The sequence below is a fragment of the Molothrus aeneus genome, chromosome 16, assembly GCF_037042795.1.
Source record: "Molothrus aeneus isolate 106 chromosome 16, BPBGC_Maene_1.0, whole genome shotgun sequence".
Lineage (NCBI taxonomy): Eukaryota > Metazoa > Chordata > Aves > Passeriformes > Icteridae > Molothrus > Molothrus aeneus.
This window is the reverse complement of record NC_089661.1, coordinates 5,486,520-5,503,998: the sequence shown is the minus strand read 5'-3', so window position 1 is coordinate 5,503,998 and position 17,479 is coordinate 5,486,520. Positions and strand designations below refer to the sequence as shown.

The 17,479-nt window shown below is 44.7% G+C and overlaps 1 protein-coding gene across 1 annotated transcript; it reads right to left on the bottom strand.

Annotated features, from left to right (window-relative positions):
- Positions 1-1,753: 1,753 nt before the first annotated feature.
- On the bottom strand, positions 1,754-15,617 carry HAPSTR1 (HUWE1 associated protein modifying stress responses). The gene is made up of 4 exons (XM_066560909.1): positions 15,257-15,617; positions 14,442-14,522; positions 10,133-10,408; positions 1,754-2,313 (listed from the first exon to the last, which is right to left on the bottom strand). Exons 1-4 carry the CDS (start codon positions 15,474-15,476, stop codon positions 2,069-2,071), a joined length of 822 nt encoding a protein of 273 aa, XP_066417006.1. The 5' UTR covers positions 15,477-15,617; the 3' UTR covers positions 1,754-2,068.
- Between the last annotated feature and the right edge of the window lie 1,862 nt (positions 15,618-17,479).

Sequence of the window (17,479 nt, the reverse complement as noted above, 5' to 3'; positions counted from 1 at the left end):
TCTCCAAAAGAAACTAGCTTTATGCAGTATTAACATCTTACATAAACCAAACCTTATGAATTGTAGTTAACAGCAGTAACTGAAATTAATGTATACTGAGTTTCAAGTGATGTGCAAGTTCAGCTATGTAACACAGGTGGGGGTTGGAGCAGTTCTTAGCACTTTTCTTTGGACACTTTGACAGCTGTCCATGAACTACAGAGCCTCTTGCTACAGTACTGTGCAACTACTGACATCTTCAAGGGCTCTTGGGTGTAAAGAAATGTGATGGAAGCACCACAAGGCAAGGAAATCAGGCTCAAGTAGAGAGCCTTGAGTATCTCACACAGCACTGCTGTCTTGCCTTGACTACAGACATCGATGAGAGGGTAAAAAGGGCAAACCTACAGTGAAGTCTGCTTCAAACAGCAAAGATAATACAAAAGAGATCTGACTCTACAAGCATGTAAGCAAAAGTCTTGAAGAGCTGTGTATTAACATGGAGCTCAAGGTGCCTTAACTTCGCCAGAAACCACAATTCTCAGTACTGGGAATCTAGCATAACACTACATTTCATCCCAGGATCAACCTATGCTTCCAGTTAAAGCATGCATACCACGTCTCTAAATACCCCTTTCCCAACGTGCAGGGTTGGAGCTCTCCTTTTTCTTATTCTTCCTGTGTTATCCCTTTCCAAGGCAGAGATTTAGAGGCCCTAAGGCCAGAGCTCTCCACCAAAGACTTGCTCCCTCTATGTATAAAAATAGTCAGGACACTCTGAGACTGACATCTGTCCTTCCCCATTCAGAAACAGATTTGCAGCAGATCAGTCTTGATCTCTAGTTCAGTTTTAGACTATGCTTAAGTTACGGCAGCCAGAGTTCAATCCTATGAATGTAAGCTAAACACAAAAAGAAAGCCATTTATCCTTTTTAATTCATGCTTACAGCATGTTTATCCAGAGTTTTATAATCAACTTCCAGTTTTAAATTATTTTCTTAGCACTTCACAGAACCTGCATGTCACTCCCTCCTAAAGGGGATGGCATCACAGAATCTTGTTTAAGTTAGTCCAAGTTTCCACATGTGACCAGAAGTCTTACTTGTTAGAACACACCCCTTTTCCAACTATTCCCCACATTCCCTCTCCTCCCACCCCTCCCCAGCAATGGGCAATTACTTCACAAGAAATGTAAAATAGGATATGGGTGTACACAAAACCTACCCTCCACTAATACTGAACAGAAAAGCCTATTTTCCAATTACAGGACATTTTTCTCTAAATTTAGGTCAGCACTGGTGCAGTCTGCACTGTGTATGATTACCACAAGGATAATACCAATAAGTACATATATTTTCTCAAACTGATTTAAAAGCCTATGAAGTTAATTGGGGAAAAGTTTAATATTGCTACTTCAGAGCACTAGAACACACAAAGTGAATCCAATAAAGATCCTTGTATTGATTCAATATTAAGTATTAATTGCATGACCATCATAGCACCTCTTTACATTATCACACAATCACCAGAATTATCAACTGCTTTTAAAACTAAAAAGGGTACAGTCCAATATTTATAACTTGCACACTGTTACTATACAGAAACTAGGTGCATGGTACAGTGCTGCAAAAATGGAAGCCTGCAGTTTTGACAAAGATGCCAAGTCATGTTGTAGACAATTTCAGTCAAACTGGCAATACTGTTTAAGCAAATACTCAAAGCAGGAAATAAAGGACAAAAAAAAAAAAAAAAAAAAAAGAATTCTATAGCCAAATAAACATCTGAAATTTCCTTTCCCTTTAATAATACAAGTAAGGTCACTTTTAGCCTTGGAACAGATACATGTTCACCTATGATGATCTTGCTAACTACTACACAATATCTGATGTCCTCTGCTAAGAATATAGTTTAAGAAAGCCGCAGTTACAAGAGGCATCTAATGTAATATCTAAAATTTCCTTTATGGCATTTATTGAATTCTTTGTCTTAAACAGTGAATATGGAAAGATGGCCTCATGTTTCCTTTTCAATAGTACTCTGAGGATCAAGTGGCTTTCAAGCAGCATGGTGGGTTTGAAATTTTTGCAGTTTAGATCATTCTGTTGCGTTTATGGGTTGGTGAGTCTGTAATGACATCGCCACACTGGGCTGAGGTACGCTTTCTAGTTCCACCATTGTCCAAGTGGAGTGCCATTTCTTCTGATATGAAAGTGTTCAAATCAACATCATGGAGTCCATTTCTCCTTCGACTAGCATTGGAGCCACTGCTCACGTGAGTAGGCGAGCCTGGGGTACTCGAGCGAACACTTATACTAGCCATTGCACCACTAAGACCTGGGGAGAGAGAGAAAAAGGGCTTCAGTCAGACAGCACAGACAGTTCAGTCCCCACGTGTGCCACACACGATTGCACTCAGCCCCGTTCCACCGACACCTTAAAGACACTTCACCCTGCTCTTTGTACCACTCCAGTCCACAGCACCACACCTTCTCAGCTTTCAGCCTGTGCAATAATCCAGGAGTTACCAGAACCGCTTTTTATGATGTTAAAAGTGAGCTTATGCACCAGGATGTAACAGCACACTCTGAAAAACATTAACTCCATAGGCATGACATGCTATTCAATACAGGGACATACTCGAGAGCAGATAATCTCAATTTAAAGAGATTCACACTGGACCAAGAGTTACACAGCCCTGCCAAGGACTTGAGTTGAACTGACCTGGTCTTGTGTCAACACCACCACCCTGCTCCCTTTCATTCCCTGAAGGAAACTGCAGCATGGCAGCAGGTCTCTGACAGGTGTACACCACAGCCAGTTCATAAACACAAGCTTTATTTCATGGCTAACTCTTAACAGCCAACGCATTAGTATTATTAAATTCAGAAATGCACTTAAAGAACAAGCAAAGAAAACCACATGGCAATCACCCAAAATTTGTTATCAACAGATCTGATACAAATCACTGTCACAGGTACCCTGCAAGAACTTTGGTTTGTATTCAGATTAATAGTATTGGATTCAAACTGAAGTTTATTTATTGTAGAAAAAAAGGCCATAAGAAGACAACCATGAACTTTCATACTAATTTAACCTCTGCCTTCTGTAACATTGCAATTTTGCAAAAGGGGGACATTCTAAAACAAAAAATTTAGTAAGGACTAATACACAAAAGATTAACTACTCTTCTCAATTTCCCATTCAGTCTGTATTTGGAGATAAACAGGAGCTCAGAGTTAAGACAAACATCTTTACTATCATAACTTTTCCAAGCCTGAGTATTAGTAGGAGAGTACAGAAACATCTGTTGGCCCTAGCAAAGATAAAGATAGGTCTGCATATTTTCTAACAAGAATGAGGAAACGTTGAACTGTCCAGGAAGATTCCTCTCTCAGTAACCTTCAAAATCTTAAGAGCTCCCTTCTCCAGTCTCAGATATTCCATAGCTCTGTCCAACCATCACAAACCTTGTGCATGCACTAATTCCCATCTCCACGTACTGTCAAATGAGCAGCCAAAAACTACTGACTGACAAGTCAAGCCTAACAAAACCCAATCCATCAGCTGCTGGCAGGCCAGATAGGCAACTTCAGAGGCTCTGGGAAGAGAGGACTGCTAGAACTACATCATCAGTCACCAGAAACCTCAGGTAGAAGCTGAAGTCTAAAAGCCATCTGCAGCAATGGCAGGCTGATACACAGGTCAGGATGGAGCAGCCCAGCCAACGTCACTCTATTGAACATTACTGAATGAACATTTAAAGCTTCCAACTTGTAACAGCACAGGAAATACTTCACACAGATCTGGCATTACACAACAACCAGCAGACACAGCCACTAATCACTGATTCTTTCTTAGGGCTTTTGCTTACAGCTCCAAGTGGTGTTCAAACAGGGCCCAGAAGCATGGTCTGAACTCCAAGAGGCACCCTGCAGATTTTATTAATAGCAAAATCATTGCTCATTCACAATGGCAGAAAGTATTTAAACAGAAGAAGCTGTTTTAGTGTAAAGGTAACTCAGAAATGAGGTTTGTGACAGTATTCCCAGGATTAAGGTCGAGCTTAAATTCAAAACCATTAGGAAAAGAATTTCCCATGCATCCACCAAAGAAAGTAATGCAGCTAAACTTGATGACAAATGTATGAGAAAAAGCCAATTCAGATACCATATCCTGGATAAACCACAAACATACACAGTTTGGGCAGGTAACAAATCACTTCACAATTCAAAGACATCAGTAGTTTAATTTCAACTGGCATGACATACATCAGAAAAAACATTAATTCATCCTGTACATTTAAATTGGAAAAAATCTGACAGCATACAGGTGACATTTTTTCAAATCCAAACCGATTGTAGAGATTTCCCCCCACATCCCTATTCCAAGCAAAACTGCTGTGACCACACAAGTTTAGTGTCATTACTTACACTTAAGAGTCAACAATTTACATCACTTATCAGTCATTCACTGTTATACAACTCATACCAAAGGAGCAACATAGCAATTCAGTTTTATCATGACATCTTTTTACTACATCTAGTGCCCAAGTAAGGGCAGAAAAATTATTTTAAATAAACCCCAAAACTGACCTGTGATGTCAAAAGACATTTTTTGCCACCACTCAAGAACTATGTTTTTAAGTGGAGCCTTTTCAAGTAACAAGCATTCTTTAAAATAGTTGATACAGTTAAAAGATGTATCTGTAACACATGCAGCATATTCTAAACCAGACTGCCAAAGTTCCCAAGCAATGCCTAAAGCAGTCACTGACTTCCCAGTATTTAGGTAATGCTGAATCACTGTACATTTAAATACAGAAACAACCTTCAGGAGGTAATTACAAGTTAAAATCTTTAAGTCAACTTAGTGTCTAAGGCAGGAGAGTAGCTTTGAGTTTAATCCTAGAGATCAGAATACAAGGCTATTGCATCACAGCATGGGCTCTGAGCTACAGGTTAATCTTGCATCTCACACAGGTACTTAGTACCAGTAAGAGTCGTGGCTGGGTACACTGACAGACTGACAGCCCCAGCTCCTGGCAGTGAACCACATCACACAGCACTGCCCATCCATCCAGAAGGGCAAGACTGCCAAATGAAACACTCAGATCACAGTTTGGATTTGCACATTAGGATTGGCTAATTGAGCTAACATGGAAAAGTCAAAGCAAACTCAAGGCATATATTCAAATATCAAGATGCCACTACATGGAACCAACATCTCTGAGAACAACTTGCAATGCTCAAAAAAATCCACTTTTGGTTGACAGGGAAAAGAGTTAAGTTTTTCCTTGGGAAGCTGTGGCAAAGCAGAGGAAATCTCAGAAAAACCATTTACTGTGAATTACTCTGAGTTCAAGCTTTCAGCAGACTCAGAGCTCTTCCCAAAGCATCTAAAGCAGTAACTGACACTAGGAAGTGGTAAGATGACATGACTGTCAGCAAACACCACTTCCCAACCTCAAATGTCTGGATTGTGATTAATATGGCCTTAATCACACGCACATCAGTTTTGTCCATACAAAAGGACAGATTCTGTCCATACAACAGGACAGAGATCCAAACAGCTGCTGAAGTGCCTTTATTTTTCCCCACAATCTCACATCCACCTCTGAAGTTTCTCACTCCTTTCTACCAGGGACATCTCCTTTATTCTTTGAGGACTTTAAGAAGGTCCACATGGCTCTGACCCCCTTTTGAATTAGAAAGGTTTGAAGTGGAAGGCATATCTCAAACATTTTGCAGTACCTAGTACATTCTCGTTCCTGTCATATCTTTCAACAACAATATGACATTTCATAGACAATGATTTTACAAAGAATTCTATTTTAAAAGGTCTTACAGTGCTATTAAAAGGAGCTGTGACCAATACTACCCAATTTATAGCTAAGTACACTCCAAAACTATCAAGATATTAGAATGCTTGACTGAAAATATGTTTCATGGATTACAAAATGCTTAAAACTATCAACTCAAAATTAGCAAGTTTGTCACCACTGGCCTAACAAACTGTAAATGCTGTTTCATCTGCACTACAATCATGCCCATGTACAACTTATTCAGGTCACTATCACAGCATAATATACTGGGTAGCTACTGTTCCACATAGTACTAACTATTGTTTCTAGAAGTTTTAATCAGGAAGTATCAAAAGGAACATTCATGCTTAGGTAGTGTGACCAAAGCAGGAATTAGTTAATAACCCAGATAAATACAAAATTGCATGCAGAGAGATCCTTGTCACTCCTCTGTCATATTCACCCTTTCATAATACTGGCTCAAAGAGCAAGCTTTAGCAGCACATACCAATACACAATTCCATCACAGCTATATTTACATACAACCTTTAAATTAACCTGTGTCAGACCAATCTGAACTCTGTTTTCCAACCCCTCTTCTACCAGCTGCAGCTTCTCCACTCTGCTAAGTGCCCCTGTTTTAAACTGCACTTGAATATTCTGAGAAGCAAACACAAAGGCCTAGAGGGAATTCAGACTCTTAAGGGGCCAGGTCACACACTTTTATGTGCAAGTGTTCTCCCTACCCCACAGAGACCAAATCACATGAATTATATACATCAACATTAAAGCTAAGGAGAAAAAGAACTAATGTTCTCCCACTGTACTGCTGCTCTATTTTTCCCCAAAGTCACCTAATTTTTGATTAAGAATGCTCAAGTCAAATGCATTTCAACACTACCTTTCCAAGTTTGCTTCTTGCCCCTCCTGAAATCTCAGCATCTTCTCCCATTTTGCTGGGAGGATGGTGTGTGAAACATGGAGCACATGCACAGGGAAGGACAGGGGCTGTGCACCACACTTGGTACAGCAGCTACAGCCAGGCACAACGTGGCTGAGCACGTGGCAGTGTTTGGGAGTCTTGTACTGTTAGCTCAGATTGATGCAATTCTGTCATTTGAAACTCATCTCCTACAGAACTGGAAATGTCAATACACATCCAGAGAGTAGGTGAAGACACATCCATACTTTCCCTGGCTGCAATGACATTTCAGGGACTAATGGAAGTTAAAAACCCAACTCTGCAATTGAGATGTTGGACAATAAAGGTATTATCTTCTACTACCACATCTTAAAGCATTAGACTGATGTTTCATTAAAGTTTCAGAAAACTGCACTGGCACTCCAGAGTAAAACATCATGTATTACCTTGAGATAACTACTCAGCTGCTCTAAAAGGCTTGAACTTCTTTTCAAATATTCACAGTTGAAGGTAACCTTGAAATAAAGCATGGCTGGTGACTATCAGCATGCTAACAGTGAAAAGCTGATAATAAGGGAAAAGATGTTGTTTACTGAAGTTTACTCTCTCTCGAGTAACATTCCAAAGTCTCCTTCTCAGTAGATGTCAGTAACAACTGCAGAGCATAAGTGCTATGGAGTTAAAAGAAAAGGGAGATCACATCTTAAACATTCTCATGCCTAATTTTTTGCCATGATAATTTTGCTTTTAGCTACTATAACGGGTTCTTCTCTGCTGTTCTGCTCTCAAGTTTTCTTGAAGTACAAAGACTTGATAACCAGTATCACAAGATGAAATTCTGGGGTCAATATCCTGTCTAAAAAACTGTCAACCATCTTACAGAGATAAAATATAGGTTAGAGGTTACCAGGCTAGAGACAAAAATTCAGTTTTAAGATATTTCTTTTCAGAGAAAGCATACAGTTAAAAGATTGTACTGATGCCTAAAGGATGCTAATCTCTAATGCTTTAGTCTAGGGCATACACCCAGAACTGTGTTTGATGTTCCAGGAAATACTGAATTATTAGCTGTTTTGTTACCACTGCTTCTCTCAAAATTTTCAGATGTGCTTATGATGCATTTAGGGGTTAGATTATGAAAAAACATGTATTTTCCACCATCACAGGGGAAGATCAGCAAGCTATAATGCCATGATCTTTAGACATATAATAGTACCTATTTCCGAGAAGTCAATACCCCAGCTCTGCTTCCACTTTACCTGGTGCCATGGGCTATTCATATCTATCCCTGCTTTACTAAAAGGGGTCTTGCTGCAAGCAGCAAAGTTTTAGCATTATCCCTCAAATCTAATTCAACCCATCCACATGATCAATAAATACTCTATTCCCACCAGAAGCCAACTAGCACAAAACAACCTCTCACCTTTACATGCCAGTTGGAAACTCCTCTCAAAACCTCTGTGCCTGGACTGCTCCTCACTATCACCAGGTTCTCATGTTCCCTCATGAAACTTAGAAGCAGCACTTTCAAACAATGTGCCAAAAATTATGATAAGCACAGGCCTCATGAGGACAATATACACACACCTAAAGGTCCTTGGCAGGTTTCAAAATCAAAACATACTTTTGAGAAGCCCTACAATAAATAGGAAATGAGTTCATGAGATTGCTTAATCACAACTTCCTTGAAGAAAAAAAAAAGGGGAAAAGCTGGAGTAATGCAAACATTGTAGGCAATAAATAACCTAAAAACAGTTATGAGGCCCAATACAAGCCTAGTCACTAAAGGATTAGCACAAAAGCATTTATGTCAAGGACCAGATTGAAACTGATATGAGGAGAACCTAATCCAGAAGGTGACTGACATGTAATCTTGTCAACCAGCTGATGAAGGGGAAAAAGTACATTTTGAGCCCCTGCAGTGCCACTACAGAGGACAGAACTTCCTCATAACCCTGCATTACATTATGAAATATGGAAAACTTTATATATATATATCATTGTTCAGATCCTCATGCTATAGAAAAGTGACTTCCATAAACCACCTCTGTACAAAGCAGATGCTAGGAAACGATACATGGACACAAAAAGAGCCATATTACCAATAAAAACACCTCTGAGTTTGCTCAGAGAGCTCACTGTGCTGAAGTGAGCCTACCTAAGCTTCCTCTCACCTGAGACTGAGCCTTTCCAGTTAAATCCAACTCCACAGATTCAACTATATTTTCAGAAAAGCATTTTTATGAGGGTGCTTACCACAGTGAGAGCCAGCTTCTGCAGCTGTTCTCATGAAATTAATTTTATCTACACTGAGTAAGCAACAGTGGTGCACAGAATTCCCTAGCCTCCTTCCAGTATGAGACAGGAAACTGCCAAAACCAACATGGCTGAGTAGGGAAGCATGCTTGGTTTAAATGGCTGTCACCTAGACAGTAACAGTGTCTGGACTGGGCATCTTTAAAAACCACCACAGCACAGCAGAAGCCAAATCTGCATTTTCTGGAATTCATGCTTCTAATTAACCCATCAATTCTACCGCCCAATGAGAATATCCAGACAGTAAAAATTTAATTTAGGTTGCACTTCTAGTTAGCTTCATTTTCATTTTTAGAATGTCTACGGTTTGTACCTCAAGATATCTACTACCCTTTTGAATTTTAGAAGGCACAAAACCCAGAGGTGAACTGCCCCATCTCACCTCAAGAGCAGTTTAAAGCACATCTGTCTATCACTTGCTCAATCATAATCCAACACAGAATAGGCTACTGAATATTCATATCTGAAAATAGATACACCCAGCATTGCTGGTGATGGCAAGGAAGGCAATTCAGTATGACGATGGAAGACATGTAAATCTGAAAGTGAACTAGAACAAAGTTCTGAACAGGACTCAATTATTGTAAAAATGTGTAACTGAAACACCCTTCCCAGGGTACTTTTAGTAGAATGCTGAACTGCATTAGTGCCTAACAAAGGTACTAGAGAGCTAGAGACAGAAGCCTCAGACATCAAATTCCCTCCCTAATCCTCCAAAAATTTGCTGGTAGTCAAATCTTAATATTTAACTAGTTGCTAGCATAGCATTGCCATTTTCCAAGAATTCTGTTTACTTTAGCATTGGCATGAATGCAAGTCTCTTCATGCTTCAAAAACACTACCAAGACTTGAAACTTAACTGCTGAGTACACAGCTGTGCAATATTACAGACCCAAATTTCATTTTTATTCAGCATCTTTTCTTCACTGAAAATACTCAACTATACAAATTCTTAGCAGCCAACACATGCCTTATACATGCAAAAGCTCCCTTAAAGAATGAAGGGGATACCTTCAGCTGGAACACCAGGTACATGACACATTATGATATGCCAAACACACCTTAAAAACCCCCACCCAATTTTAACCAAGTAGTATTGAAAAAGTGACAGTTACCATGCAGAGCTATGGCTTCACGGAAGGGTTGCAAATCAGTCTCTACAGATGAGCTAGTTTCTGTTGAAGTAGCTCGGTTAGGGGATACTACAGTCAGTCTTGGGGGAGCTCTAGAATTTCTTGGAGGAGGGACTTTTCCACAAAGGAAGCTGATTAAGTCTTCTCTTCGAATAGTTCTTCTGCGTTTTTTAACCCAGGCTAACACATCCTTATTCCGACGCTGATAGCCAATCTGAATTCCTAAATCAAAGCTTCGCTGGTGGGCATCCACACTCTCTGCAAGAGGACAGAAAAAAGTTCTCTTAGTGTTACACAGCAATGTACAGCACAGCACTGATGGGGCCTCCTGCCAAGCATGGGAAAGAAGAAGTATCTACATCTTCTACAGCTTACTCCATAAGGCAGCACCAAGGTGGCTGCAGCAGAAAAGAGGAGGAGTTCCATTAAACCTGAAGAGAGTAAAGCCAAAATGTTCCATCCTCTTTACACATCAGATAGTCAACAGCAACTCCAGCTCCACTTAAACAGCATTTACTATACTTCAGGTCAACACCACAGCACTGTTTATTTACATTAAAAACACACTTAGAGCTTGTCAGGCTGAGGAAGATACTTAAATCAATGGACAACAGACTTAGACACACACAGTGCATCAATACAGCAGGAAGCCCCAACATAAGAAAGGAGTAACTGCTTTTCTGCATTCTGACAGGTAAGGAACTGCCAGAAAACTCAGGATTTCTTTCAAGTTCTTCTATTTTCAGCTGGATTTCAATTGCAGAGGCAATTCACAGGCCAGAGTTTTGAAACTAGTTAGAACACAAGTGTCCCCAATGTCTTTCAATTAGCCAACATAGCATTTACAAAGGCTAAGAAAGTTTCCTTCCCCATTTAGGGTCCCATAGCAATTCTGATATAGAAAAGTTTTAAACACACAATTTACAATAAATCCTACTACAAAATGCAATTTCTCTCTCTGTTAATGTAACTAGTCACCTGTGCACATCAGTTATAGCTGTGTCTCCAATGGATTAAGTTGCTTTCAAACTTTGGGAAGTGTATTTCTGGCTACCAGTTTGAGTAAGTTTCAAACCACAGTAACAGGTGGGACAAATCCTGTTCACCACACAATTATGCTCATCTTGTTCGTCACAGGTTTGCTATCAGAGCTTTGACAACACCTATTTCAGTTTCATGTAAAGTTTCATACTCTTATGTTGCTCTTGCTCCTTAAAAGACATGAACATATCCACTCCAATTTTGTTTACTTGAATTCCATAGATTTTTTTCTATGTGGCAAAGCTGATTTAACAGCATTTTATAATCTTGTTTTATTAAACAAGCCCAAGGCAAAAGCCAGAAGACAAAGGTATTTCTTTAAGAACAGCTATCCCAAAATATTGGTTTACAAACAATGACATACACATCTAATGTAGCTTTGTCACACTCCAGAACCCAGAAAGTCCTACTGTTAAGTGTTATTCTTGGACTTGTATTCTAAGGCACCACTGCACAGACCATGAAAGACAGCACTGAGATCTACACTGTCAAAGAGCAGCACTTCAAACCTAACACAACAGACCAAAACCACCTCAAACTGAGCTGAGTTAAATCTTGGAGCTTTTGGAGTATAAACCAAACAAGTAAGCAAATGTAATTTAACCTGTTCTTTGTATCCACTCTAAGAGTATTCTGCCTGTACTACTTTGTAATCCAAAGGCTACATTTACAAATGTTAATTCCTCTGAAAGCAATGGTAACATGACAGATTATTCCTCCTGCCATTTTATACTGCACAGCAGCCTGGACTCCAATGCACTGGCAGCAAAAGCTGCCCAAACATTCTGGAGCCAACTTGGAAACTGAAAATACTCCTTTAATCACTTCCTGAAATACCAAGAGTGTCCTTCTGAGGCTTGGAGGCTGGCTTTACGTCAATACCCTGCTTTCTTTGTGTATGAGAATGCTTTACAAAGTGCTAACTGTGAACTAGGTATGAGGTCAAACACTGACTGCTGATGCAGCCCAGAGAAGTTTCAAGCATCATTACCCCGGGTACATTAGATTTTTTATGGTAAAAGCCACAACCACTTTGTTTACAAAGTTAAGCTTGCAAAACCTAAGCCGTCAAGCTGCATATATTCTGAAATTACTAAGTCAAAATCAACATTAGAAAATATTCAGGGCTTTTTTAATAAAAACAAGGTAAATTGTAGGCTCAGAAGTCTTATTCTAACATATACCTAGAACTTTCCACAGTGGCCTTAAGTTCTAAATCCTACATTACAAACCACGCTTCACTTTTTTAGTGCAATCAAGATAATGAAGTGTCTTGAATGCAGTCTCTATCACCAGCACCAGAAATGCAGGATGTAAGACCATCAGTGTGGTGTGATATTAAACTTCTAATCTATATTCAGAAGAAATGCTGACATTCAAGACATCATGGCATTCTCATTATGCACCATTCCTCGGGTTGTTCTTGGTAAAAAGATGATGCCTCAAAAATCCAAGTATTTATCAGATCAGAAAGCAGCTGACAAGGCAAGAAGCAGTTTGTGGTGTTTAGTTCACCCCACCAAGTATTCCTCCAGTATTTTAACAGTGTCCTCCAAAACAAACAGTACTGAGAATGTGAAAAACAGGAGTTTTTTTAAGAGCCATGTTCACCACTAGGGAAAGCAAGCTCACAGTAAGCAAGCTCCAACTTGTCAGATATGACAGTGTTCAGCTGGTTCTACCATGTTATCACCAAATTTCTACTCACTTACAAGTTACCTGAAAATTGAAAGATGGCATTCCTGAGTAACTCAGGTACTTTAGGATCTGTTTGAAGAAAACATTTGTTTCAGGTGCTGGTTTTTGAAGTATTACATTACACCTGACCAAAGTCAGCTTCCAACTTAAAGCCTAGTTTCCCCAATCACCTACTCATCAGTTAATCACATCATTGCCAACAAAAAGGCTCAATTTGCCTACAACAGAAGTAATCTAACATTTTAACCAGAAATAAACAGTCTAAGTCTTCATAATATAGATGATATAAGGGAGAGCCATGCCATTTGTAAAGACAGACTGTAATTATTCCAGACAATTTATTAACAGTACCTGCTGCTACTCGAGCACCATTCTCAAATGACTATTGTCTCCAGACATGTTCTAGTGACCCACACCCTCAGGCCAGCACCTTCCTGCTCTCAGGTGCTGCCCCTTCACATGACCTGACACACACACACAGCATTCAAATGCACCTTCTGCAGGAGGCAAGACTCTGGCAGGGAGGGCTGTGCACCCACACTTCCTCCTCACTCTGTCCACATCTGTCAGAAACCTGATCACCCGTCACAAACACATCAACTGCTTAAAGCAAATCCAAAATGACAAAACTGGAGGCAAATGAAGGAGCATGGAGGTAGAACTACAGATAATGCCGTACAGACCAAGGGGAAAAAAAAAATCAAACCATAAGCCAGAAAAACCAACATTGTAATTTTAAAGCACTTCCTTTCCTTGTAATGGAAGGCAGTAACAATGGGAATCACAATGTGCCAATTTCAGCCTTCACTGATATGTATTATTTTAGCACAACCTTTTAAATAAAGTACAAGCCACTGAATGAGCCTTCTGCAGACATGAATTCCTAGGACAACCCAAAGAACTGCAGAGTTCAGAAAGACCCAGTAAACCAGCACTAAAGCACAGCCACATGCAAAGCACACTCCTATCAAAGTTCTGGCTAACACTGCCTTCTTACAGCCATGCTGAACACAGACATAATGACATTTTAGTGCTTAAAATAAACTGTGAGGCTTACTTAAGAAGCCTCAGTGCCACAAGAAGATAAAAGTTTCTGTCACATAACATCTGTGCAGAATCTTATGAGCACTAAACCCAACTTCGCTTCACCACAAAAGAGAAGGCATTAAACTGACACCCCAACATCTAATGCACCATGAAATATAAACAATGCAGGGAATTTCAGTACTGTTTAATATGCCGTTGTACATTTCCCTTGAATTCACAAGAAACTGACACATGTTAAAGATACCCTTTTTCAAGGGTCTCAAAGTAAAACAGATTTTAAGTTTATGAGTCATTGACATGAGGCAACAGAAAAGATTCAGCTACCGTCAGCTGAAGTGGACCAGGGAAAACCTGCAAGATTCAGGAAGCAGTCTCGGGTTAGATTTTATCAGGGTGAATAAGAGACATTAACAGGCCCTACTTATGAGTAAGCCGGGGCAGGAGGCAGAGTGGGGCCCGGCTCGGCGGAGAGGGCTGCCGGGGCAGCGGGGGGGCAGCCCCTTACCTTTGTAGAGGTTGGTGACCGCAGTGGCGGCGTTCTGGAAGGGGACCCAGAGGGAGAGCCCCGGCTGCTGGCACACCCGGTCTGCAGGGAGAGAAGGACACACGCTGTTTATTTTGGAGTCACCCGCTCCGAACGGCCATGTTAGGTTTCGCCATTTTGTTCCACCTTCCGGAGGCAGCTCCGGATCGGGGCCGAGCGGGGCGGGCGGGCAGCGGCCCGGCCGGGGCAGCGGGCGCGGTGCCCCCAGCGCGGCGGGGAGCGCCCGGCCGCCCCCGCCCCGGCCCCGCCGCACAATGAGCCCGGCCCCGCTTCGCCATTTTGTCGGGAGTCTCTTCCCGGGGCTGGGCGTCGGGAGCCGCCGGCAGGGCCGGGCTTCCCGGCCCCCCCCCACCCTCCCCGGGGCTCGCCCCCGCCGCCCGGAGCCTCCCGGCGCGGCCCCCGCCGGAGCACCCCGACGCCCCGCGGCCGCGCTCCGGCCCGAGCGCTCCGGCCGCCGGGGGAGGGGGTGCGGCCGGGCCGGCGCAGGAGCCGCCCCGGAGGCCGCACCGGGCGCTGTCCGGGCCGCGACCGCGGCTCCCCCTCCCTCTCGCCATTTTGTTTTCCCGTCCGTCTCCGAGGGCGGCCACGGGCCGGCACCGCTCCTCCCGCCGCCTCGGCCCCTTTGTACCGCTGCGGACACCTCCCCACCCCGGCGGCTCCGCGGCTGCTCGGCGCCCCCACCCACCACGGGCCGGGCCAAGAGCCCACCGCGCTCGGGCTCCACCGGCCTCCAGCCGCCCCTGCTGTGCGCTCCCCAAGCCCCTGACCGTGCTCACCCTTGTAGAGCTGCGCCACGGCGGTGGCCGAATTCTGGAAGAGGTGCCAGAGCTTCTGCTGCTTGTGCTCGGGCTGCGCCGCCGCCTCGTCCTGCAGCTCCGGCGCCAGCGCCTCCTCCTGCTCGGCCTCAGCCAGGCACTGCCGCTCCCACTTGCTGAACCAGTGCTCGGGCCCGTGCTCCTGGATCTCCGCCTCGCCCTCCTCCTTCTTGTCCTCCATCCTCCGCCCGGCTCCGCGTCCCACAGCCGCGAACACCCGGTCCCGACAGCCGGCCGCGCTCGTTCCGTGCGCTGGCCCGGCCCTACCTCACCCCCATGCCGGGCCCGCCCGTCGCTCCGCCGGCCCCAAACACTCCGAGCGCCGGCACCGCCCCGAGCGCACTGAGAGCTCGGCCGAGGCGCCTGGGAACGCGCAGCCGGCCCGACCCGCCCGCAGCGCTCGATTGGCCACCCCCGCCCCGGCACGGCCGGTCTGTGCGGGATCCCCAGCGCTCATTGGTCCGTTTACGTGTCCGTCACGCGGGACACCCCGGGGGGCGGGGCTAACGCAGGTTTGGTTACGCCGTCACAGCCCCGTGCCGGGGGCGTCGGCGCGGTGCGCGTGCGCAGTGAGCTACCTCGCGCGGCCCCGGCCCTGGCCCCGCCCCTGGCGTGAGGCGGCCCCGCCCGCGCCCCCCCGGCAGCGGCCCCGGGGCCGCCCCGAGCGGGTGAGGCGCTCCCGGCCTCGGGCGGCCCCGGCAGGCGCTGTCCGCGGCCGAACCGGGAGGTGGCAGCGGCCGCCGCGACTCCGCTGAGGGGCAGAGCCTGCCCGGGAGGCGGTTCCCTTCCCGGCCCCGGGGGAAGATGGCGGCCGCGCAGGGCCCGAGGGCCGAGCCGTGTGACACGGCCGGGCCCGGGGCCAGCGTCCGGCAGAAACCGCTGAGGGGTTTGGTCCGAGAGTTCAGACCCACGGCATCACTCTTCCGTCTGTTTTACACATTATTTACCAGTTCTTGATTCTGCGCTGTAGCAGGCATAGTCCCAGCCAGCAGATTGAAGTCACAGCTGCTTTGCGCACGTTTAAAAGTACTCGTTCACCCCGCGATACCGTCACTCGGCTGCCGTGCAAGTGGAAATGCACTTCCAGCTGCTCCAGCCGCAGCAAATGTCCCCGTGCTACAGAGCGGGGCCCGGGCACAGCTGCCTGCACACCGGGGATTGCAGCCGGGTCCGGATCTGCCTCCACATCGCTGAACAGAGCACGGACACGCAGCAGCAGCCTGGGGCCCATCCCAGCCACGGGGAGCCTGCTGTGCCCACCCCACCCATGGGCAGCCTGCTGTGCCCATCCCAGCCATGGGGAGCCTGCTGTGCCCATCCCAGCCATGGGGAGCCTGCTGTGCCCATCCCAGCCACGGGGAGCCTGCTGTGCCCACCCCACCCATGGGCAGCCTGCTGTGCCCATCCTGACCCAGGGCAACCCACTGTGCCCATCCCAGCCATGGGGAGCCTGCTGTGCCCATCCCAGCCATGGGGAGCCTGCTGTGCCCATCCCACCCATGGGCAGCCTGCTGTGCCCATCCCAGCCATGGGGAGCCTGCTGTGCCCATCCCAGCCATGGGCAGCCTGCTGTGCCCATCCTGACCCAGGGCAACCCACTGTGCCCATCCGAGCCCAGCAGAGCCTGCTGTGCCCATCCCACCCATGGGAGAACCACTCACTGGCTCTATGGGCTGTTCCCTCCTCCAAGCTTTATCCAGTCCATCCTTATTCCCTTTTTGAACTTGGATGTTCATGCAACTTCATAAAACATTCAGGAATTCAAGCCTAAATCATATATAGTGGGAAAAGAAGTGGTATGAGGGTGTAGTTGGAACTGATGGGTTGGGGTTTTTATCTCTGAGGACAACTGAAAACTAAAGCTATTGTATTTCCTAAACCATTAAGACTAATTACTAAGGGCCTCCTACTTGTGGGCTATGCCTTGGCACTCCATGGGAGTAGAAGGGGTAAGAGCACCCATAACTTTGTGCATGTCTCCTTAAACTGAAATTGTGGCACTGGCTTTTAATATAAGTATCTCAGATAAATGACACTTGTGCACAAACACAAAGGCATGGATATTCCCCTCCTTTCTAGGTAAAGCTCTGTCTATTCTTGTTTAAGATTATGAACTTCAGCCAAACTGGTTTTGTAAATCATCCATGGCTCAGAAGGGCACTGAGTACATATTGTGGTGCAACA